This window comes from Artemia franciscana, chromosome 14 (assembly GCF_032884065.1).
Source record: "Artemia franciscana chromosome 14, ASM3288406v1, whole genome shotgun sequence".
Classification (NCBI taxonomy): Eukaryota; Metazoa; Arthropoda; class Branchiopoda; order Anostraca; family Artemiidae; genus Artemia; species Artemia franciscana.
In genome coordinates, this window is record NC_088876.1 from 23,662,148 (window position 1) to 23,687,466 (window position 25,319).

Consider the following 25,319-nt stretch of genomic DNA (forward strand, 5'->3'; position numbering starts at 1 on the left):
CCAATAATCCATGACGGTAACCAGACCGGCATTAAAAACTATGAATGCAATATTATATTTCGAAGTATAACCGTAACCATTTGAATATCGCCATGTACATAAATGTCAAACTATACAAGACACGGGAAATCTATTCCATAGGTCATACATTATTTAAGACCGCTTGGAAAACCCCCTCACCACTAGACCACGGTTGGTTCCGATTCACCTTTTATCCATGAACATCAAAAATTAAATCATGAGCCGATTTCAATATCACTAATACCCACTGCCCCTCACACACTTTATCACCACTTGATTTTCTCCTGCCAGAGAACGTAGTACAAGCCCTGCCAGTGGGTTACAATTGTGCCGTTTTTACAATTTAGAGATCCTGGTACTCTCTGGTATATTTGCACAGTCAATGGTATAATCCAACATATTCGGTACATATGTGCTGTATTGCAGTTTGATTATCATTTGTCCAAGAAATTCGAAACCCATCAAGTTACTTCTTAGGGATTTAAGCAAAATAAGGGATTTCGTCGAAGTGACACGAAAAGAAGTTTCCACGAATTTCAAACAAATCATCACATGACAAACAGCACTCCAAATTGGTTTCTGAGAGAGCATGACGATATTATTGAAAAATAAAGTTGTTTGCCTTTCGGTTTATTTTACTATTTTTGTCCGTGAAACGGAAAGTGACTTGGAATGCTATAACTATGCTGTGAAAAATCCTTCCGATAAAATTTGGTTCGAAAACCGGTACAATTTACGACAAAGTGATGACAACAGCAGTTAGTACGTGCCAAGTTTCAGTCCATTTTGCTCATTCACTGAGAAATACACAATAGACACACAAACAAACCAAGTACTTTATACAATGGATTCTATAACACCGTTTATTTTTAACTCAAATGGCACACAAAGTGGTAAGTGTGTACTAACTTCTCAATTCAGGGTCGTATTATTGATTAAATTCTGTTTTAGTTCAATAGCTCTAAAGCTAACTTAATCATTTTTTGCTAAGTAACATAGTAGCGGGATTCAGGTCCACATTCAGCACTGCTGACCATATTTTTACTTTGGACATACTGAGAAGGAAATATGCTAGAGGAAAAATGGTTTGCTATTCCTAGCATTTTTAGACCTGAAAAGTGCTTTTGACTCGGTAAATAGAAGGTTGTTAATTGAAAGTTTGTTAGAAATAGGCTTCTCGTCCTGTTTTGTAGCAATAATAGCAGATATGTACCGGAGGATGAAATTTGTTGTGAAGGTAATGGGAAATTATTCTAGACTGGTTACGTCTCATGTGGGTGTGAAACAAGGATGTACTTTATCTCCTAAGCTTTTCCCCTTGTTTGTTAACGATTTTGATACTTTTATGAAAAGTAATGGAGCCCCTTATGTATCTTTGGATTGGTTTAGGCTATCATGTATGCTATTCGCGGATGACATAGCTCTAGTGGCGGATAGTAGAGATAGTCTTCAGAAGCAATTAGATATAATAAAAAATTATTTAAAAAAGAAGGATTTAGAGTCAAAAGCTAAAGAAATCAGTAGTATTAGTATTTAGAAGCAAAGGGAATGCTGATTCCGAGGTTGATTTTGAATTTGGAGGAATGATGTTAGAAGTTAAAGAAGAATTTGTTTATTTTGGTGTTAAGTTTAGTACATTAAGGGGGATATCCAGGCATGTAGAATATTGTAATTTAAGGGATAATAGGCCAATAAATATGCGTTTGAAAAGTAATTTAGGTCAGCTTGCTGTCATGAATATCCAGAAGTGTTCTCTGGACAAAAGTAGCTTCTACTCTACATAGGAGTTCTGAGGTTCGGGGTTTTGCTAAAGCAATTAAGCTAGAAGTAGTTAAGCTAAAATGTTTTAAGTGAATTTGAGGCTTGAAGGTTTCATTTAGTTCAGTGGTACTAAAGGACATTTGCGGCTTTTCACCTTAGGAGTGTCAGATTCGTTAGAATGGTGAAATTTTGGAAGAAAATAATTAGGCTACCTAGAGTTCGGCTTCTTAGTCAGCTTATTTGGAGAGTTTGAAGGACGGTAGACGCCATTTGTGGCCTATCAGGCCAAGAAAATACTGGAACTTTGTAGCCTTTCGGAGATGTAGAAGGAAGGAAAAGGCCCAATGGATGAAAGCGTGTCAGTACGGAACCCTAGCGAACCCTAAATGACCAAGAAATCCAGGAATGGTTAGCTCATAAGGACCAATCTATGTCTTGGAGATTTTACTCCCATACCAGGAATGTTGGGGGGAGGAGCTTTATTTTAAATTCGGGTTGATTCTTACAGCATTATTCTTGGGTTAATTTAACAGTATTATAAGTTAAATTTACAGTAATTACAGATTATATCATAATGGTAACAATTGCAGATGCTTTGGATAAGAAGTAAGCATCAAAATTCTAGCCGACATATGCTAAAATAACGTCCGAAAATCTATCTTGGAGTCCCTATTCAAAACTGACAACGCTGACGGTTAATTCATCGTTGAACGATTAATTCACTGCAGTAAATTAACCTTTCCATTTCAGAAGGGAATCCTATTTCCCTCCAAAGGGAATTTTAGTCTATTTTAACTAGGAGGTCAAAAGAAGAAATATTGTTGAAAACGTTTACTTTAACTATGTCTTGAGTAAGGTTTTACTTTAGGAAAAATGTTTTCAGCTTTCGGAGTTCTGGGGGAGGAATTAGGTAATAAAGCACATCCTTATGACCCCCCCCCCTTAAAAAATGATATACCAACCAATCATCAAATTTTAATCAGAACTTTGTGAAATAAGTATAAAAACATCAAAGAAATTATATTAATGAATAATTCTACAACTATAAAGACCTAAACCAAAGTTGGCCTTTAAAACAAAATTATAAAATTTATATACCGAATGCTTTAGGGAGGCACACTAATCGAAAAAAGCTCAGAAATTGTAAAATTGAACCTGTAAGAACAAAGTTAGCTGGAGTAAAGGCAACCCTGAACATGTGCTTCCACGTGATGCTCATGTTTTACTAAATCAATACAGTACTATATATATATATATATATATATATATATATATATATATATGGTAAATGACGACTTATACTTAGTTACGACACGACTGCCTGTCCATGGATTATTCTTTATGGTTGATTGTGTATGGCTATGCTGTTTGACCTATGTAATTGTATGGATGAGTAGGATTAAGGTCTCATTCAAGTACTGATCTATATTAATTACTAGCGTAGGAAATCAGTCTTCCTTTTCTCCTTCTGTCTTCTTTTTTTTTACGTGTTTGTGCTGTTGTATTGGTGATTTCTTTTTCATTACATATATATATATATATATATAATTTATAATAGGGCGGGCAGAGAGGTAAAACTGGATGTCTCCTTATCACAGAAAAGAAAAGACTAACAATAACGAAAAATGAACACTTCTACAAAATAGGAAGAAGAATAAGAAAAGGAAAAAAAAGAAAGTAAGAGAAATTATTGGAGGTAGGGATCACAATCAACAAATACCCAGTTTTCTCTCCCCTTTTGAAAACACCACAACAGCAAGCGCCCTGTTTTGCTTAAAACAAAATGTTTTCATAGACGTGTCATTGTTCACATATTCAAAATATGAATATATTTTAGGGGGCTTATGGAGCGACACATCGAGTTTTCAGTAAAGCTAAAATAAACTTTAGCCTTACTTTTGTAACACTAAGGTTCCCACGAGTGTTCAAGAGTCTTTGACATCTTTAATTAAAATATTAATAATAAATTAATTACTTAAAAAAATAAACTTCAGCTTTAGTTGCATGGTATTTTTTTGCTTATAACAAAATTACTTTCACATAGAAATACATTGAAAGACGCAAAATAATTTCATTGCTTTTTATTTTAGAATAACTTAAGATAAACACAATATTTTTTAACATAAACAAAAATCTTTTTTAAGATAAATTTTTGCATCGTGCGAAGACTTTAAGCACCCTATACCGAAGTTTGCTTCATTCAGGCAAGACCAAGGATAAAACATGATAAACACAGTTGTGTATTCATTGATAATATCCCTTTTTTCTTTCTTCTTAATAATATCTCTTAACAACAGCTACATGCTTATATAGGCTATATATAACTTATATAAAGTTTTTATATAGCTATATATAAGCTATTATATAAGTTATATAAGCTATATATAACTATATATACTATATATATAGCAATGTATAAGCTATAAAAGCTATTATATAAGTTATATAAGCTTATATAAGCTATATATATATAACTATATATACTTTATATATAGCTATATATAAGTTATACAGGCTTATATAAGCATATATGCTATATATACATACTATATATATAGCTATATATAAGCTATTATGTAAGTTATAAAAGCTTATATAACAGCTACAAGCTTATAAGTTACAAGATTTCATTCTCCTCGTGAAATTGTCTTTTGCTGTATGTAAAATTATGAGCCAACTAAAGCCATTGTTTGCTAAATTGAAAAGTGAAAGCAGATTTTATCTTATATATGATTTATTCCAAGCTTGGCCTTTTTTCGATTCCAACGCATATAAAGGTAAAAATTAAATAATAAATTAAATAACGCCTTTTTTCTCCAAATGCCCAAAAAGTAACGTAGGTATATCTCTCCACCAAATAATCAATAGCCATAACTAATTATAGATGATGGATACAATACCTGTATATGGGTTTTGATTTTCTTTGAAAATTTAGCTTGTAATATATGATCCCCTAAACATATAAATTTAATTAAAGACATTTAAAAAGAAATCAATGGCTTACCAATTCGTTCAAGAATAAGCCAACCCAATGTAAGAAATAGAACCAATTGAGCAAATTTTTGATATGGCTCTTTACTTTTCTTTAAAAAAATACTTTGAACAAATTAATCCCCTAAACATACGAAGTTAAAATGAAAGACGTTTAAAAAGAAACCAATGGCTTACCTATCTGTTCCAGAGTAAGCTAAGCCAAGGCCAAAAATAGAACCAATTCTCACTGTTGGCTTATCGTTCAAGACGTAGTCACTAAGGAGGGCCCAAGCAGGATCACAGTCGTTCTTAACTCCACAACTCACAATTCCACATGCAAGTAAAGCACCAGCCTTAAAAAAATATTCAAAAAGTCTTTTTGTCATTTTCTCTATTAAAAGCATTTACGGTCTTATCACAACAACATGCTATTCGAAACCACTATTAAAATTTTTGACAAAACAAAATTAACACTTTTTTTAAGTTTAACTATTAACTCCCCGTAGGCAGCGCCATTGCAAAACTAACTCATTGATTCAATATGATAAAATAATCATATTTCATTAAACTGTTTTTCTTTAAACTTCACGCTGTATTAAAATTTATATGATAAGCGTTAATGAAATGTACTATTTAAAAACCAAATCCTAAAATCAATGCGACCCTGGATTTTCAGTCGGACAATCCTTGCTCATTTCTACACTCAATTCCCATTTCTTTGACCCCGTGAGCTATCACCTTCTAATTGGCAATCCCAAAGATATATCCTCCCATTCCCTCAGAATTTCTTCTTTTCAAGTACCAAGGCTTACTTTGGGAGCTTCAGTTTTATCTAGGCTGTAATACGGTCTTCTATAGGGTATTCGTGAGCACCTTAGACTTCTACGTGTTTTTTTTTTTTTTTTTTTTTTTGTACAAAAATGCGCACGATTTCAAACTTGCACAAATTTCAACTAAAGCCAACAAAACAAAAAGGTTGAGTGATACATATAATATTTCATGGTATCGCGAAACCTCTTTTTACCTTACATTTTTTGGAATGACATAGTAACATAAAAAACAGAATTATTATATTAACGAATAGTCTGATAATTTAACCCGTAGTTTAAAACATATTAAATAATTATCCAGTTAACATGATTCCACATGTAAGTAAAGTAGCAACAGTGTTAAAGAAAGAATTTACATTCTTTCCACTGAAGTTGGTTTGCAAGAAACGTAAATGGAAAGTGGTTGTCTTGACAAGAACAAAAACTTGGGACAGGTCTTGAATAATAAAGAGCATGTCAAAGCAAAAAGTGGACTGAAACCCCAATTTCCCGGAATTTGTGGACCCTTCTTTTGTCCACCCCGTGCTACTTGTACTGCTATAGTAAAAAATAAACGAAAAACAAATTTGTGTTTAAAACAGCACATTTTTCAGGCGCCATTTTACTGTGACAGTAGATCCGTCTGACCAATAACAAGAGGGAAGTATTTTCGAAGACCACACTGCCTTTCCATGACAATAAATAACGGCTAAAATAGGGATAAACCCTTTTATTATACAGTGAAAAAAAAAAACAATAAAAAAATATACTGGATTTTTCGACACATATACAGTGATTGTCATCAGCAAAAATACGTGATCGTCATCAGAGAATTTCTTGCTGGTGACGATCACTTAAGTACATTAATTAATTTTTAATAAATTAAGTTAATTAATTTTTTATCAACGAATAAGCACCGAACTTTTTTCCTCATTAAACTCTGACCCATAAGTTATTCTTGTCGTATTAAACTCTGATTAGTCATAGATTAATGCTACTTCTCCGAGAGGGGTAATTAATACACATTAAGTACATAATTAAATCTTGGAAGATTGTTAGATTTTATGGGTAGCCGGGTCGTACAAGACTGTCCAAGGAAAATAAAAAGAAAAACCAAAGAACTACTATAAACATTATCCAAAAAATAAAAATTGATGCGTCTATATGGATAGTCTCAATGTGAAAGAAGTAGGTACTGTCGTTTCTTAAAAAAAAAGTTTCTTTTTCTTTTCCCAATCGACTTAAGAACCAAAACTCTAATAAACAAGACTTTCGGTTTAGAATGAAACTCCACTTTATATTTTATTTTTGACAATCTATTCTCTATTTAAAAAAGAGCTAAAATAATATTTTTATTATATTCCTGTTAAGTGAAGCATCGCCTTCACTCGGGTTTGTGGTAACTGTTTCTGATGTTCGGGCGGCGATAATTAAAGCAAAGAAGAAGTTCTCGCGAGGCATTGACCAAATTTGTGGCATGCATTTAGCTCATGGCATCCAAAGGGTCCTTGAGCATCTCACTCTGTTATACCAGATGATCTTCATTTGCGGTTTAGTGCCAGATTCCTTCTGTGTTGGGGTTGTCACACCGGTATTAAAGAAAGGAAAAGACCCTGCACAATGCAGTTCTCACCGCCCCATAACAGTTGCCCCAGTTTTTTGCAAAATTTTTGAGCTTCTTCTTATTGATGAGTTATGTAGAGTCTGTGAAAGTCCTGATAACCAATTTGGTTTTAAACAGTCTGTTAGTAGGGAACACGTTCACCATATCATTTGTAATGTACTTTTAGAGTGTGACCAGACAGGGGAAGGGTTATAGCAGCTAGTCATGACGTACGCCGAGCGTTCGATTCTGGCGTACATGCTCAGATACTGTCGTGTGTGATCAAACGTGGCCTTGACAGATCAATCGTCCTACCACTCCGAAATTTATATAAGAAACTGAAGGTTAGAATTAAAGTCCCGAAGATTGATGGTCCACAAATTTCGGCTGTAGTAAGTCCTGTAGAAAGAGGCATACGGCAAGGTGCAGTTTCTTCCCCTACTCTTTACAATAATAGTGTTGTAGAATCACAAAAAGAAATTGAGATGAGTCTTGTGTTTAGAGGTAGAGATATATCACTGTTAAATTATGCCGATGATATACTGAATTTAATCCGTTCTTTTGGGATAATAGAAAAGAACTTTGATATTCTAAGAAACGCTTATTCCGAAATAAACCTGTCTTTTAACGAAAGTAAGAGCGAAATTGTTGTTTTCAACCGTCAAAGCTCAGATGACGTTCCTGATATCCGACTTGGAAATAGTGTCGTGAGACCAGCACCTAGTTTAGTTTACCTCGGACTCCCAATAGTTTACCCCGGTTGTGATATGAAATCTACGAGATCACTGCTAGTTGAACATTTGACCAGCAAGATCCGCAAATCTTATGGTCTACTCATATCTACCAAGACAAATTATAATGACACATCAGAGCAAGACTTTTCAATGCGCTGGTGCAGCCACATGTTATTGGTCTTTTCCCGTTTTGGGCTCCATTAACCGATCGGAATAAACGTACCATCCGGTCATACTTTTACCGTTTTTGTAAGTTCTTGTTAGGCCTACCACCCTGGACTAGAAACTCTTGGATTAGTGAACGATATGGCATTCTTGATCCATACCTGGCCGTCCAAAATCGGCTGTCTCGCTATGTCCGATCTCTCTGCAAGAATAATTCCCTGTATGAGGCGATGCTGCCATAATCTTCTTCTTCTTATAAGTTATCTTTCTAGTTTAGTTATACTTTCTCTTGTTATTTATGTATTATGTAGGATAAGTATTTTGTTTTGGTCGTTTTGTTAATTTCGTTTGCTTTTTCTTTTCTCCATATGGTTATCTTTGTGGGTTATTAATAAATGATGAATTTGATGAATGCGAATGATGAGCGGCGGTCTATACTGTGTTTGTAAATATTTCTAGTTATCAATGCAGCTTTGCTTCGTCTGTTCTACTGATCTGTTAGTCTATTTTATTATACTGTTTTTCTTTGTTATATTAGATTTATTGTGTTTGCCATTGTTGAGTTACGTGTACTTTTGTTTTTGCTTTGTTTATTAATTTTTTCTCTGTACTCCACTGTTTATACTTTTGTATATTTGTGGGTAATAAATATTATTATCATTATTATTATTAATATTCAAATGTTAAGCCATAATACTATATAAAATATAAAAAGTTCAGTGAATTAATAGTCAATTTGGCAATACCCAGGATAGATCCCCAATGAAGCAATGTTAGGCGAGAGACTTGCTACTTGTCCAGCAACTGAAACGTCGATTCGACGCTCTACGCACCATCAATGGCTCTGTTCGATCTATATCCTTTTTAATCCTTATATAAAATTTACATAGTTTTAAAATTACCTTCAGATTTTCATCACTAGAATACATAAATCTATCGATTTGTGTTAAACCGCCATCTAGATCCCAAAGAAGGAGAAGGCCAAGGGATGCCGTTGTACTGAACATTCCGTGTTCTTTATTCTTGTAAATCGCCTTGCTGCCGTCTTCGCAAAGAAGAAGTTTGTCTTTCCCAAATCCAGCGTTGACGAAACCATTCACAAAGCTAGATGCCAAATTCTGGCGCGCAGAGTCAACTTGAGCAGAAGCATAAGATGGGCGACTGTTTTCCAGATGGGATTTATAAATATCTTCAGGAGTTTTGGGCTCCATAATATCCAACTGAAAAATGTCAAATTAAAATAAACATTTGTTTGTCGTTACCAAGCATAAATAAGCATAAAGCTTTGTCTACAAAAATGAACACAGACCTAAATCAACCAATATTCAGCGAACGGGGACAAAACCAGTTTCCTCCAGGCAAATAAGCAGGAATTAAGAGGCTTTTGACCCTTGCTAGATCCTTTCTCTAAAAAAACTCTTTTTTTATCATGATTTCTGGTTATAATTTTTGTATAATTTTTCATATTCGATTTTCTTTTTCGATTCTCTCATCATTAGGAAATACAATTTTAACGCATGCACTAAACCCTTAAACTATCTTGAGGAATATACCCTATCCTCTTGAAGTTATAATTTGCGAAGGAAGTTTTTTTTTTTTCAAAGAGGAGATGGAAAGTAATAAAATGGTTAAAATAGGCCTCAGTTGCTGAGGTCTTAATGTGGCCAATGAGATTCTGAAATATGGGGTTGCGAAGCTAAAGATAAATGACTGAAGACCATGAAAACCTTAATTAACCCAATCTAAAATAAATCTGATAAAATCTAATATGGCAATTATAGAGGTTAGTCAGGGAACCACGTGAGAGAAACGTTGATATTTAAGGTTTTGGATGACCAGCGAGCAGCAGAAGGTTTGAGAATATCATCTGACGTAATCAATCACGCTGAATACGAAAATCAACGTTATGTGGTCAACAAATGGGTGCTACATCCCTATTTCCTCAAATTCCCTAAAAATCAATATCAACTGACAAAAATTCGCTTAAAATCGATAAAAAGTTCAAAATTGCTTCAAAATTACACAATTATAGGTCAAATCAAAAGAAATTGAATAACACTCAATGTTCTTTTTCTAGAATTGTGTTATCTTTTACTGTTCAATTGTAATCTTTAAAAATAGACAAAAAAGGTAACATAATTTATAGCGTTTCGGGAATAATCTTGATTCATCTTGAAAATTTGCCAGCATAATATACATTTTTTATTAACGGACTCGAAAAAAATTTATTGTTCTACAAAATGTGTGATCCAGAAATTCTCTGATCCTTTTCGTTTTTGAACTGAAATCGAAGAAGTGGAGTAACCCAATTTTTAGCTCGGATAACCAGAGGCATATATCCAGCACGAGTACGCATGTCCTGGTAGATCTCCGTGACTTTGCTAAATAGAAAAACTCTGGCAAAACAATATAATATATGATTTATTACATTCCTGCTACTTAAATAGAGCCTGGTCCAAGAGATATAATTACTGACAATAAGTTTTACGTGTGATAATTATAAAAACATTCATCACTCACAGTGCAAGCATAACTCAGGGCTACAACTCCTTCCCTTTATTGGGTTTTCTCCTCTATTTGTTTTGTCAATCTCCTCTATTCATTCTCTTTAGAATAAAACCTTACCCTTTTTCTACTTTTTAGAAATTAAGGGATTATTATCCGCATTTTCAGTTGCCAGACTTGAAACCAGCTTATAGCCAATTTATTTGTAGATTAATTTGGAATGTTAAACCATAATGAGATAACAAGAAATAAACATTCTATTTGATTGAGAATTCAATTCTGTGTCCAAATCTAAGAATCACTTCCTCTGGAAATTGATAAATTTGGAAAACTAACACATTTGAAAATACTTAAGGGTGTTTTCTGTATACTGGTCACTCCTGACTGTAAATGAATGACTTGTAAATTAAAATGGTATCCAAGCTATCACTGAGAGCTGGTCATATGCTGTACTGCAGCTATTGTTAATAGCTACAATTTCAATTGTCAGTACCTTCTTCAAACCGGTTGTTTTTTTTTTGTTTTTGTTTTTTTACTGTTTTCTTGCTTTATGAATTGCCAGGCGCTAATTTCATGTTATTTGTTGGTAAATGACACTTGTTGCAACTAACTTTAAGTGATAAATTTGAAAACTTCAAGCTGTTATCATTTAAAAATGTATTCATTCTACTGGTCATAGCCAACTGGCTACAAGCAATTTGTAAAAGAAAACGGGAATAAAGCAACCATTGGCAACTAGTCAGAGGCAATTGGCAGCTGATATTTTAAATTGCAGCAAACCATGCAGAGATACCAACCCTTTGACAAATTCTTATATTTAAATTAAATAAAAAAAAACTGATTTTTTTTAGCTAAAAGTAAGGAGCGACATTAAAACTTAAAACGAACAGAAATTACTCCGTATATGAAATGGGTTGTCCCCTCCGCAATTCCTCGCTCTTTACGCTAAAGTTTGACTCTTTGCCACAATCCTACTTTTTAAAACAATTAAAAGCTTTAGCGTAAAGAGCGAGGGATTGCGGAGGGGACAACCCATTTCATATACGGAGTAATTTCTGTTCGTTTTAAGTTTTAATGTCGCTCCTTACTTTTAGCTAAAAAAAATCAGTTTTTTTTTTTATTTAATTTCTGAACGTTTTTGAATTAATGCATGTTTGGTTTTGGCTCTCCGCACATAAATTATTAAAATGAAATTTGTATATTAATTCTTTTTTGGCTAAATGGCTTTCTCTTAGTTTTGATCAGACTATTTTGAGAAATAAGGGGTGGAGAAGGAGGCCTAGTTGCCCTCCAATTTTTTGGTTACTTAAAAAGGCTACTAGAACTTTTAATTTTTAACGAACGTTTTTATTAGTAAAAAATATACGTAACTTAAGAATTAACTTACGTAACAAACTTTCATAACCTTATATTTTTATTATGTATACAAGGGGGTTTGTACCCTCGTTAATACCTCGCTCTTTACACTAAATCGTAAGTTTTCTCCCAATTCTTTAAGAATGACCCCTGAATCAGAAAGGCCGTAGAATAAATAGTTGAAATTACTAAAAATACATTAGCATAAAGAGCAAGGTATTTATCTCCTCCTAAATACCTCGCTCTTTATGCTAAAGTATTTTTAGAACCCCTCATATGCGTAATAATCTCTGTTCGTTTTAAGTTTCAATGCTACTTCTTCCTTTCATTTGAAAAAAAGTTTTCATGTTTATTTTTCACTGTTTTCTTATAGTAATGCTAGGGAATCCTGCGCCCTTTTCATTGAATTTTTCATCCCCCATGACAGATTCCTCCAAGGAAAGATCCTCCAACATAGCCCCCTCTCCTCAGTCCCACTCCCAAACAAAATAAAATCCCCCTGAAAACGTCTGTACACTTCCCAATAACCATTACTATATGTAAACACTGGTCAAAGTTTGTAACTTGCAGCCCCTCCCCCAGGGAATTGTGGGAGAGTAAGTCATCCCCAAACACATAGTTATTATGGTTTTCGACTATGCTGAACAAAATGGCTATCTCAAAATTTTGATCCGTTGACTTTGAGAAAAAAATGAGCGTGGGAGGGGGCCTAGATGCCCTCCAATTTTTTTGGTCACTTAAAAAGGGCACTAGAACTTTTAATTTCCGTTAGAATGAGCCCTCTTGCAACATTCTAGGACCACTTGGTCGATACGATGACCCCTGGGAAAAAAAAAAACAAAAAACAAATAAACACGCACCCGTGATTTGTCTTCTGGCAAAAAATACAAAATTCCACATTTTTGTAGATAGGAGCTTGAAACTTCTACAGTAGGGTTCTCTGATACGCTGAATCTGATGGTGTCATTTTCGTTAAGATCCTACTACTTTTAGGGGGTGTTTCCCCCTATTTTCCTAAATAAGGCAAATTTTCTCAGGCTCGTAACTTTTTATGGGTAAGACTAAACTTGATGAAACTTATATATTTGAAATCAGCATTAAAATGCGATTCTTTTGATGTAGCTATTGATATCAAAATTCAATTTTTTAGAGTTTTGGTTACTATTGAGCCGGGTCGCTCCTTACTACAGTTCGTTACCACGAACTGTTTGATTCAAGAGTTTTTGTGGAGTGAGGGGAGAAAATCGGCAAAAAAAATTTACACCCCAAGGACTTCTTTTTGGATCCAAGGATGTCACTACTCCTTTTTATTTGGAATGAAACTACCAAAGTTTGACAGCAAGGTCAAGTCATGCAAATAATTTTAAAGAAAACAAATATTTGAAGTGGAGAGCCAAAAATCATAAAGAGAGCCAAAAAACAGAAACATATCACTAATAAGTGCATTATTCTGCTATGTTTATTTCAGTTTCCCATTATAGCATACTATTATATTCCCATTTAGTTTCCCATTACAGCAATATTGCGGTAATAAGGGTCTGAGTCTTCAAAAATTCAGCATTATGAAATGTGATTATGTTTGTTTGATAATGAATGAATTGGAAGAGCCCAGAATAGCATTTTCAGGTGTCTATAAATGCCTTAACTGGAATAAGTAGGATTAAGTTCGGTGTTTGCTAACATACGTGACATCACAACGGGTATAACATCATGATTTTTTTAAAATTAATTGTTTAGAACTTTCCTGGGACGTTGGGAGGGTTTCTTAACCTGCAAACAAATTGTTTTCCTAAGCAATATTTGCTCTGCTATAACAATGACTATATGAGATAATTAAGTTCCTTACCAATTGATTCTTTCAGATGGATAAACTACAGAGAAAGGTTGGACTTCTTGAAAGTCCATAAAAAAATCAGGAAGACAGATTTTTCTTCTTTTTTTTGCCAAGATGAGAGAAAAGATGTATACCCTCAGTATAGAATCTTCTGTTCCAGAGCAATATATTAGATATTCCATTCAATATATTAGATGTTCCAGAGCTATACATTAAGTTTATGTATACATAAACCTTTCCCCGCGGTAAAGCTACTGTGTTGAAACCGAGTCTCCTTTTGAGCACACTGCCAGAAGTATTCAGCAGAGTTAGTGGGATTGATCAAACAGCAGCTGAGTCAAATACGACCAAAAGTACATTGCAAATTTATGGCTACAAAGCCAAAATGTGATAATTTGCCCGATTTGAACAAAACACTGCACAACAAGTTCCTAGAGGGGAGTGAGTCTAAGTTCAAGGAAGGAAGAATCTACCACATTTCAGATATGAAAGAAAAGCTGAAAAAGGTCTTGATCGAAAATGGACTTGCTTGGCAGAAGCATAGTGCTTTGGTTTCAGAGAAATTTAGACAGACATTTTGGAAACCAGCTTATTAAGTTTGTTGACTCTCAATAAGGCACATTTTACTATCTAATAGGAATAGTTTCTCCTGGTATTATGGTTGCGTAAATGAAGGTAATGATAAGAGAGTTTGAATACAGTGCTATTCTAATAGATTCAATTGATACTGATAGTAACTGCTAACATTCAAATTTTATAGGCCCTGATGTACTTGGACGATCCCCTGAATTATTGACATCGGGTGATGACGAACTTGGTGGCAGTTTGGGATAGAGGAGGCGCGTGCGCAGCTGTATGTGGTCTTAGTCAGCTTGATGCTGCAGTGAGTTGTTTGTAGAAGTGGTTGTTTTTTAAGATCGAATATTACCAGGCATCATGGTAGGGGTGTGCTTCAGAGAGAAGAATAGCCAAGAAAAAACATAGAAGAGACAAGAATCTCAAAAATTTTTAAATCTTGTCCGGGTTGGGTTAACGAGTCCCAAATTGCAGCATAAAATCCTTTTTTTTTTTCTTAGAATACACAGCTTTCCAATGATCATGGGAGAACAGGTAGCCACAATTTAATCGAACGCGAAAATGTCCAAGACATTTTTTTTTCACAAATAAAGGGTATGTAGAAATTTAATCAGAGTAAAGAAAATTTTAAACAAAAATATTTACATTTAAGTGATTATTTTAGTTAAAATATGTAGTGACAAAGGGTATTTGATTAAATAAATTAAGAAAAGACAAAGTTACGTTGTGCCCAAACTTTGATTTGTAGCAAAATAAATGGTCTGTCCTTCAAAATCAGAATATATAATGCACATTTTTCATGATTTTAAGTTGCACTTATAGCGTATATACCCTGACTTAATCATCGGATTGAAAACATATACAAGGTTTTTTTTGGCATTTATTGAGTGCTTAAATTTGAGCCATCGAGAGGTAATGGGAGAGAAATTTCCAGGGGAGGGGGGGCTCAAATTTTTCCACATTAAAAAAATTTTTTTTCAATGAACAAATATACATACTTAATCCTTGGAAAAGGTGATGGAGGGAACGGGAGACATAAATACTCTCCACCCTAGGCCCCTGTCTTAACTATCAGCAATCCTGTATCGAAAATGTACCTTATGTGTATTCAGCCAAGTTGGCTTGGGAAAAATGGCCGTCATTTTTTTTTTTATGTTTTGGCATCCACCTACATTTTTCTATTATATTCTTTACCCTAAGAAGTTCTTCAAGTCAGTCGGGTTTCTCAGCCAGTGGTACAATTTAGTTAAATTTGGTGCCACTTCTTGGCAAGAAATGAGAAATGGCATTTTTTTTTATAATGCATTTACTTCTAAAATAATATGCTAATCTTTTATAATTATTTTATTTTAGTCTAATTGCAGTCCATATCTCGACCTGCTCATATTGAAAAAAAAAGAACAAAAATACAAGATATTTCTAAAAAGATGAATAAAAAAACTTCCGCAGATTATTAAGAAAACAGAAACATTAAGAAACAGATTATTAAGAAAAACAGAACATATGCCTAGTGGCATACACAAGCGCTGCAAGTTAAACACAAACAAAAACAAAAGCCACCTTAATTAACTTGTTAAAAAAAAAAAAAAAAAAGAACTGGAGCTATTCACCTATAGATTTAACTTTTATATAGATTTTCAGCAATCCCTAAAGTAGTCGTTTATCAGAATGCTCTAGAATTTTGGCAAAACGATTTTTTTTAGCAAAAAACTTGAATTTTTTAACAGAATACATTTTAAATGTTTTCACTTTTTCACTTTAATAAATAGAAAAATTATTAAAAGTTTGAGAAATAAATATCAGTATATGTAAATTAAACTGACAATACACGGTCATTTTCTTTTTTTTTTTAATTAAGTGCAAATTGTTTTCTCGACTTGAGAAGGCAAGGGTTTATCAGACCCTACTTGTGTTGATTTTTGCTTGTTTTGAGTTTCATTTATTTATTGGTAGTGATTGCGGTAGTTAAATCCTTGGATGATCATTTGACTTTATTTCTGCTCATTTTTGGCTTAATAGAGCTCTTTACTTCTCTTCGAAAAACTTTTTTTGTGGAAATAGTTCTTTCAATAAATAGCTTTTAAAACCCGAACAAAGCTGATGAGTAATTTACCCAATGTTGGTTCCACGAATTCATCCAGAACCTTATAATTAAACTAGACCTTTTCCTAGAAAACAGCTAGTTTATAACTAGTTCACTAGTTATAACTAGTTCTTCTCATGGGCGGCTTACATATTTGAATATTTGCAATCCTTTCAGCTGAAAACATTTCCTTTTTTCCTATTGTTACTTTTTGTCTTCTTTTTTTTCAGACTAGCAACATTGTTACCAGTTGGAAGGGGATCTTTAACTATATTGCCAATTTAGATTTTAGTCCTTTGCTTTTACAGGACGACCCAGAAAATTTGGAGGCAGCCTAAAATATTTCAACATTTTCATTCAACTCTTTTTTCAGACAAAACTCTAAAAGACGACGGTTTCACTTATTCATATTAAATACTTGTAAGATTTTGCCGATGTCCAAGACAAAATTTAAAATTCAAAGAAAGAAAATAATTTACAATAGAAATGAATTACCCAAAACAGAAGTTTGACACAAAAAAGAGTGAAAAGCACATATAATAAAAAAATTTGCCCAATCAGTGCCAAAATTAAAAGAAGAAAAATTATCTATAATGCAATTGATCACCAGAAAGAGAAATTTGAAATTAAACGAAAGAAAATTACTTACAATAGATATTAATTACCAAAAAGAGAAACCTAAGATTACAATAAATTAAAATATTTCTAATAGAAATGAAGAAAAATATTTATAATAAAAATGATTGCCCCGAGCAACAAAAGCCCTAGACAAAATCAAAAATTAAACAAAAGAATTATATTAAAGCAGTAATGAATTAAAAGAATATAACGGAAATGAATTATAGTTTTTAAAATAGAATAGTAATAGTAAATAGTAATCAGAAATAGTAAATATCTCTAAATGTAAGCTTAGCAACCTTTATTGCCTTTTTACCTCGGCCCTTCCCTCCCTTTATACAAATTTCATTTCTATTGTCATAATATTTGAACTACTGAACTACTGAACTACACTGAATTGAAATTACAATGATTTTAAATCTTGACACATACATGTACTTTTAGTTTAAATGTAGGTCTTTGTACATACCTCTCTGGCGAGGGACAGAAAATTTGCATTTAATTGGGTGTTACTCATTATCTCAACTAAATCCTCGTTCCGGTCATCTTCATCATCGTTGAGTTGAACAACAGTATTTTGTCTTCCCATCATGAAAGCCAGTTGTTTTTTCATGCTCCTACCAAATTACTTTCGATTATTACCAAGGAAATTAGTCGGGATAGTAAAGTTTACGCTTTAAAATGAGATTTAAATGATACTTATTAGACTCTTTATTTAAATTACACACAATCACATATACTTTCCCTATGCATTTTACTAATTTTCTCTTTTATAACCCCTTTTCTTTTTTCCTAATATTTATAACTATTCCATTATACTATTGTATTAGAACTATTGTTTATAATATTTCACATTGTCTCCTAATATTATAATTTATTTTTTCTTCAATATTTAGACTTTTTAACTAGTAGCTTGAGGTTTACGCTTTAAGAAAATTTTGGTAAATTTTGAGTTTAGCTGAAAAAAGTTTAATTACCCGACAAATTCTGTAAAGAAAAAATCATGCACCAAAAATTTGTGTCTATTTATACGTCAAATATTCAATAAAAACCGTTTTAATTCGTCGATTTTAACAATTTTTGCAGCCTTCACTGCAATTGACTTTTACAGCAGTTGTAATTATTATTCTAGATTTAAAACGCTATATTATTAGTATTTGATGTATTTTTGTGTATCTTCATGAGGTTGGAGAGGGTCATAATAAAAACTTTAAATTATTACAAATTCGCGAGAGGTAGTAACGATTGAACTTTAAGATAGATTTTAGTAGAAGAGGAGCTAACGCAGGTGTTGCTCTCAGCGGTTAAGTTATGTAAAGTATATATAAAGTATATAAAGTACATAATATATATATATATATATATATATATATATATATATATATATATATATATATATATATATATAAATATAAAGTATATTTAAGTAATAGTATATATAAAGTATATATATACCAGATTCTAATTTTCGGTTTCTCTTTCCCTACTGGAGTTACCAATCTATCTTCCTCTAGTTTATCCTTTCAACATAAAACGAAAAAATTACTTAAAGCAAGGATGTTTTTTTTCCAGGATTTTATAGACACCATTTTTCAACTAAACTGAATAATTTAAGTGAGTATTCTCCTATACCCATTCAATGACATGACACAACTCGTCAGAATTTTATTTTTCAGGGATTTCACAAGGATTTATCGAACATCGCAATGAAAAATCTTGGCACGTATGTAAGATTGGATTTTTATTTGAAAAGAGAGGATGTATGTCAACATTTAGTATATCAAAAACGTGCGGAAAATCGTAAAAAAAATAGAGGGCTACGTAATTTTTTCTACTTCTAAGTCGGAGAAAAGTATTTAGCGTTTCTTGGTGGCTTAATAACAAGGCAAAAAAAGACATTACGAGTGTAGTAGTTAAAAAATTGATGTGTCCCACCAAAGATTCGGAAAAATAACAAAATTGTCAAGCTTGAAAAAATGCCCAGAAACTTCAAGCGTTTGATGGCTTTGGTAATTTTTTTCAATACTAGCGCCAATTCGCAGTCTTGATAAGTAACCCATACCCTTTGGGCTCCACCAAAAGATGAAACAATAAAAATAAGATCAAAATTGGCAGAGTCGAGTTTTCAGGAAGCTCTGCCCCAGCTATCCAATCTTTATTCTTGTAAAAAATAACATCACCTAAGAGAGTTTGTTATGCCACTTTCAGTTTCCTCTAAAACCATCCACCTCCACTCCAAATTCGACCAAAGTCTTGAATACTGAAAGGTGTGGTAATGACAGTGGTCAAGTTTGGGTGGTCGAACGAGGGCGCTTCGAAAGGCGGAATAAGATTTATTAAATGTTTTCATCTTCAAGTATTTGATAAACCGTATATCAAACAAAAGGCTGTACGAAAAATGTGGCTCTAAACCCCTTTCTCTGGCTTTGATAAAAGAACGGTTAAGATGGCTAGGACGCGTTTTACGGATGAAAAATTACATATTACCAAAAATTGTTCTTTTACATCTATTTGGAGCCAAATGAAATTCAGAAAAGGGGGTTCTGAAAACATGGTTTAAGGAGTCATAAGGAAGGACTAAAAAACAACGAAGCTTTGAGTGAAAAGTGAAGCTTTGAATAGATTAAGATGGAGGAAGACTATGTACAGCTGAGTTAATCACAGGCGACTTGGTGCTGCAGTTAGTGTTGTAACTGGCGAAACCGGTCACGGTGAAATTGGGTATTTTCTGTATGCTACCGTAATTTTACGGACACCTTGAAAAATGGTATTTTACCAATTTTATGTAAAAATTTACCTATTCACCGGTATCTTACGTATTTTACCGGTATCTTACATCTTTTACTGATATATTTTACAACGCCTTGCAATTCTTAGAGCACAAAAGGCGCGAAGAGGATGGCAGAAAATAAATTGAACATGATTTTGTTTTGTGTATTGCTGTGTTCACCGGTTTAAAAGGACGTCTGTCTGACATGTCTCTTGTTATCGGAACAATAAATTGTATTATAGAACTGGGCATTATAATTTTAAAATGGCAAAATATTAGCTGAAATAAAATTATATTAGTTCTGTAAAGCGTAAAAGACAGAAATGGATATAAGCAGAATTCAGAAAAAAAAAGGGAAAGCTAACCTTTTGAATTAGCTCTAACCGAGCTGAAGAAAGACTGAATCAAACAAACCAAAAAACAAAGCCAGAATAAATGAAAGACTATTCTTCAACTACATCGGGCAAGAATTCTCTGCCTAGTGGATTAGCTAGACTACTAACCTAATTTTAATTATAAGTGTGGTCAGATGATCTTAGTTTACACTGGAGAAAAATGTGGTTTGAATCCCTTAATTTTAAGTTATAGTAATTGGATCTACAGGTAAATTTACAATATCTCTATTTAAAGCAAGGTCTCTTTTTATGGATTTTTTCAAATTTCAGTTGCCTTCCTAAAAGAGGGTGGGAAGCCATTTGCTTCAAATATGAAAGTTGCCTCATCAAAATGAACCACATGATTTGGATTTTCAACAATGTGGAGGGTCAAAGTAGAATCAATATCCTCATTTTTATTTAGATTTCACATCTTAGAAAAACATTGAAAATTCCCCCATATTTTCCTCTTGGATAATTGGAGATTTTCATTAGAAGGGAAATTGAAATTTCTATTCTCCTGTTTAGGTCAGAGGCAATCCTATTGCATCATCTATAATAAAAACCCATAAGGGTTAAATGTATTGATATTATGTATATAAATGTACTTAAAATGTGTTAATATTTGTTCGTTTATTTTTTCCCAGAAGGATTTCATGTGGAAGGGGTGGTCAAATAAGCTTTGGAAGGGACTCAGTCAATTGGATATCGTAAGTTCCAATGCCCTTTTCTAAATTTAGCCTGCTTTTCAACCAATCGCTACCAAGTGAGTTGTTAGTGAATACAGTGTCTAAAAGAAATTCTTAATCAAGTTTACCGGTCCTTGTGTTTCAGTAGTTGTTTTGAAAGTCTTTAGATAAACACAGAATTAGCTCTAAGGAAGAGACGATGGGAGAGTAGAGGTAGAAATTGATATATAATCCTCAGGGCCGTATCCAAGCCTTTTTTTGGAGGGGGGGGGGGGCTTCGGAGCAGGTACGGTCACCTGAATCAGAAATTAAGACTGAAGGAGCTAGATTTGCAGGCAAATCCTATTGAAGACAGTCTTAACGACTGTGAAAGTGACTAAATGTTCTTCTATTATGATCCTGTGCCTAGTTAATCGAAGTTATCAAAATGTTACAAACCTCTTTTTTACTTGTATTCGGTACTTTTATAAATGAATGAAGAATAACATGCATAGGGTATGAGGAATGTGGCTGAATACGGCTATTAAAATATACAAGGCTGTTAGGGTAACATTTCTAAGGTTTAAACGTAGAAAATATAAAAAATATGGTTTTACTCCCAAACAATGAAAAATTTGATTTTTTTTTTATTTATTTATTTGCTTTCTTTTTTACAAATGGATGTCCAAAATCAGGAACTCTCCAATTGCTGAGGTATTACCCTAGGCACAAGACTACCAAAGGGTAATAACTAGACAGTAAACTAGACAGTTAATAAAATTGTTGAGACTCTAGATGAAGAGGCATTATCTTTTTTAAGCCCATGCAAATTATAATCATTAAAAAAATATTTCAATAAAAGCTGTAAGTGTTGCTGACTAAGAAATTCCCAACTGGTCTTGTAGCCACAGGGCAATTGAAAAACCCCAATTTTACTTTGTATTTCTGGGGAGTACCTTATTTTGCCAATTTTACCTTATTTTACCGATTTTACCAATTTTACTTACCGAGTTTTTATTTAACGGTAATTTTACAACACTAACTGCAGCGATATGTAACTGGTAATAGCATGTTCTATTCTACTTGAGAATTCTTTGTTTAGTATTCAAATTAGCTCCTGTCATTTAGTTTGCCTCCAATTACGTCTTCTTATCCCACCATCCCTCAGCCTATTTTGGGCTCTCTCTCCGTGAGTGTTTTAGTTGTTTTGCTTGCCCCTCACAATCTAGCCTTTAGGGTGTTCACACATTATGTCTTAAACATTTTATAAAAATTAGTATAATACATAGCTTCACTGAACTCCAATGAACTTTTTAAATACCCGAATACTGGCTACCAGTTCCCGTACACACTTCTGATCATCCTTAAAGTCTTGGATGTATCCCACAATGATTTTCATCCAAGTAGAATAGCCAGACTGCAATCATTTTAAACCTGTGATATATATACAAATCATAAATCTGCTTCAGCCCAAATTGTTGATAAGATCAGAAGCTGACGATCATTCAGACCAGAGAAGAACTTCTTTCCTTCTTCTAATAGAAATAATGACTGAAAACACATTAAAGAGCCTATAAGACAAATCTCCAAACTTGGGGGAAAAGGGGAAGTGATTTCTCACACTACAAATAAAAAAATCCCCCCAAGGAAAATTTCGAGAGAAAATTATTATTGGCAAACTCAGGGAACTGAGTTGCGGCTCAGGAATGAAAGACTCTTCCCGAGAAAATATTTGAAATTTTCATGAACAGCCTGAAACATACTTTCTTCTTTTACAAAAAGCCCGATCTCTTCAGGAGAATCGATCGTTATAACATTGAAGTCAGCATAACTTAGATTTGGCTCTTACGATAAGAAAAAAAAAGCTAAGTTAATTTTGAGTTTGCATTTAAGTCAATCATGGAAAATCCAATAAAATTTGGACCAAATAAACTTGCTGAATCAATAAACTGATTCATTCAAATTAAACATGAGGATCGTGACTTACCAGTCTGAGCAAGAGTTAAATATATCCTCGATCAGCTTCTTATCATTTAGTTGCATGGCAAGTCTCATGGCATGAGGAGCCTGGCCAAACTTTCTATACAATTTCAGGGCGCAAAGTAAGAGATTGGTGTTCTCTGGAGCCGGCACATATGGCACGCAGCTGCAAAAGAAATATAGCGATAGATGTCTCTTTTTTCGAGCTCGTACGAAGAATATAACAATTAAATTACAGAAAATGTGATTGAAAAAGTCATTGAAAAAGAACTGAGAAGATGGAGGAAAAGGAGTAAACCAGAAGGCAGTAAGAAAAGACTAGATAAACAATGGTGATGATAATAATAAGCACTTCAAATAACAATAAAAAATACTTTCCAATTAGCTATTCCAACTTTCAATTACACAGTTAAAACCTTTATTTGTTTTTAGGACAGACGTCCTAAAAACGATTTTTATATCCTAAAAATAAATAAATCTAAATATATTAAAGAAAGAGATTGGTTTGATAATTGAAATTCATCATACTTCCTTGCCCCTTTGCACTTCCTCACCGCAGTCCAAAAATAAACTATTTTAATTTGTTCACTTCTACAGCTAAGCGGTAAAATTGTAACTATTCAGACTAGAATAAAGGTAAAAATAAAAATAGCTTATATGAACAAAAAGATAATTCAAGCAGAGAAACCCGTAAGTATTGGTTGGCATTCCTGCTTTACTCCTATTTCTCGTTTGTTCGGTGTCTCCACTAAATTTCGGAGGATTGGGTAAATTTGGACGAAAATAATTTAGTTCTTTTTATTCAATAGTCTTTCATTGTTTCTATCTTTTCAGAGATGTATTCTTTAGTACGTCAATAGATTTAGGCCTAGTTTTATACCTTAGCTATATAATCTGACCAGTCTTCAAATATTCTCTACAATGCACAAAAATAAATTGATATAAACCCAACCCTAGTTAAGCCAACAAAAGTTGGTTTGTGTCGCAAGAGAGGTTACATCAACGGCCCTGAATAGAGACGACGGGGTCAAGGGTCCTGACTATCTTGAAAACTTGAAAAATGAAAAGATAGAGACTCAAGAATATTGTTCCATGCCGATGAAGTCTTGCAACTCCCCCCCCCCCCCTTCTTGCTTAAGGATTGGACCAAAAGCGATTAAGAAATGAGTGCAAAAGTAAACGATTATACAAATCTGATGGAATTATTGTTTCTATCAAATCATTTTTTCTAATTAGCAGAAACTAATGCTTAATGTCATAAATTTGATGGTTAATTAGGACGAATCAAATTTGTTTTACTATACAGCAAATTGCATTTACTTAGGCACGGATTATCTGTCTATGTCTGGGTAAAAGAATACCCAGTATTCTTTTTTACTGCCTTACCTTTCCTTTGCCTTACCTTTTTTTAAAAGAAACAGTAGTTTCTTAAGAATTACTTGGAAATCTCTTTTCTACATAAATGATCCTAGAAGAAGTGGCTACAATGGCCACTTATAGCTACAAAATAGAATACAAACTAATCATAGTACTAGCAAAACAAATAAAAAGTTCAAAATTCAAAACGTTCAACTCTGTTCATCAACAGAAAAAAGTAACTAGTAAGATCATTGCTGATCTTCATTCTTCGACTTTGACCTTCAACAACCATGTCATTATTCAGAGACCTAGTTCAGGCTTTCGACAGTCACAACCCTAAGCACCAGTGCAAGTCATGTCTATTTGTTGTAAGTGTTACGATGAGCAAAAACAGTAGGCTATGGTCCAAAAACAAGCCAAAAAGATTCAAGCTACACATCTTTAATTACGACGAGCAGTGCATATACTAGCTACTAGCAGAAAAGTAGTATATGTTTATGCAGTTAATGTCTGAAGTTTTAACAGAGTAAATTTTTTTTCTGAAAATTATATGGAACACGAATTTTTTTTACCTTAAACCACGCGCAAGTGATGATGGGACGTGTTTTCTATTTTTGCTCAAGAAAAGCATAAATGGAAAACGGCTTGAATTATTGCTGTTTCTTGACATGTATACTAGTATTCTTCGACTTTGATCTTCAGCAGTATGGTCTAAGAAATTATTTAGGGCGAATATCTTTACTTCAACAGTAAACTCGAAAACTGTTTAACTATAAACATTCTGCTATATCTGGATTGCATGCTGCAGACTCTTTGATCAAAATTCTTAAATCTTCGAATTCTCGAAGGAACTGAACAGTCAAACTGAATTTGCATTTTAATTTCAGGTATAAGTGTCAGCTATTGTTAATCAAATTGGGTCTGGAATAACTCAAATTTGAGAAAAATTTTCATTGTTGTCTATCAAGGATTCCCAGATAATGAGTCAAAATTTTAGAGTATTTATTAATGTGTATTTATCACACTGTTAATTAAAAGTCTAGTCCGTTACTCTAATTTAATTTTATTTATAAATGGAAAGACAGTGTGGTCCTTGAAACTATTTAGATAGAAATTTCTACTTTTACACT

The 25,319-nt window shown here is 33.3% G+C and overlaps 1 protein-coding gene and 1 long non-coding RNA gene across 2 annotated transcripts in view; one reads left to right on the top strand and one right to left on the bottom strand.

Annotated features, from left to right (window-relative positions):
- The window catches only part of LOC136035478 (26S proteasome non-ATPase regulatory subunit 2-like), a 69,847-nt gene that overhangs the window by 26,045 nt on the left and 18,483 nt on the right, over positions 1-25,319 (bottom strand). Inside the window, exons 4-7 of the mRNA XM_065717291.1 lie at positions 22,838-22,996; positions 17,508-17,655; positions 8,969-9,286; positions 4,951-5,108 (exon numbers count right to left, since the gene is read on the bottom strand). Of these exons, the coding sequence (XP_065573363.1) occupies positions 4,951-5,108; positions 8,969-9,286; positions 17,508-17,655; positions 22,838-22,996 (783 nt within the window). The remainder of the gene's footprint in view (positions 1-4,950; positions 5,109-8,968; positions 9,287-17,507; positions 17,656-22,837; positions 22,997-25,319) is intronic.
- Positions 819-25,231, top strand: LOC136035480 (uncharacterized). Its single transcript, XR_010619450.1, has 3 exons — positions 819-914; positions 14,522-14,644; positions 25,077-25,231. It is a non-coding gene; the product is annotated as an uncharacterized LOC136035480 (long non-coding RNA).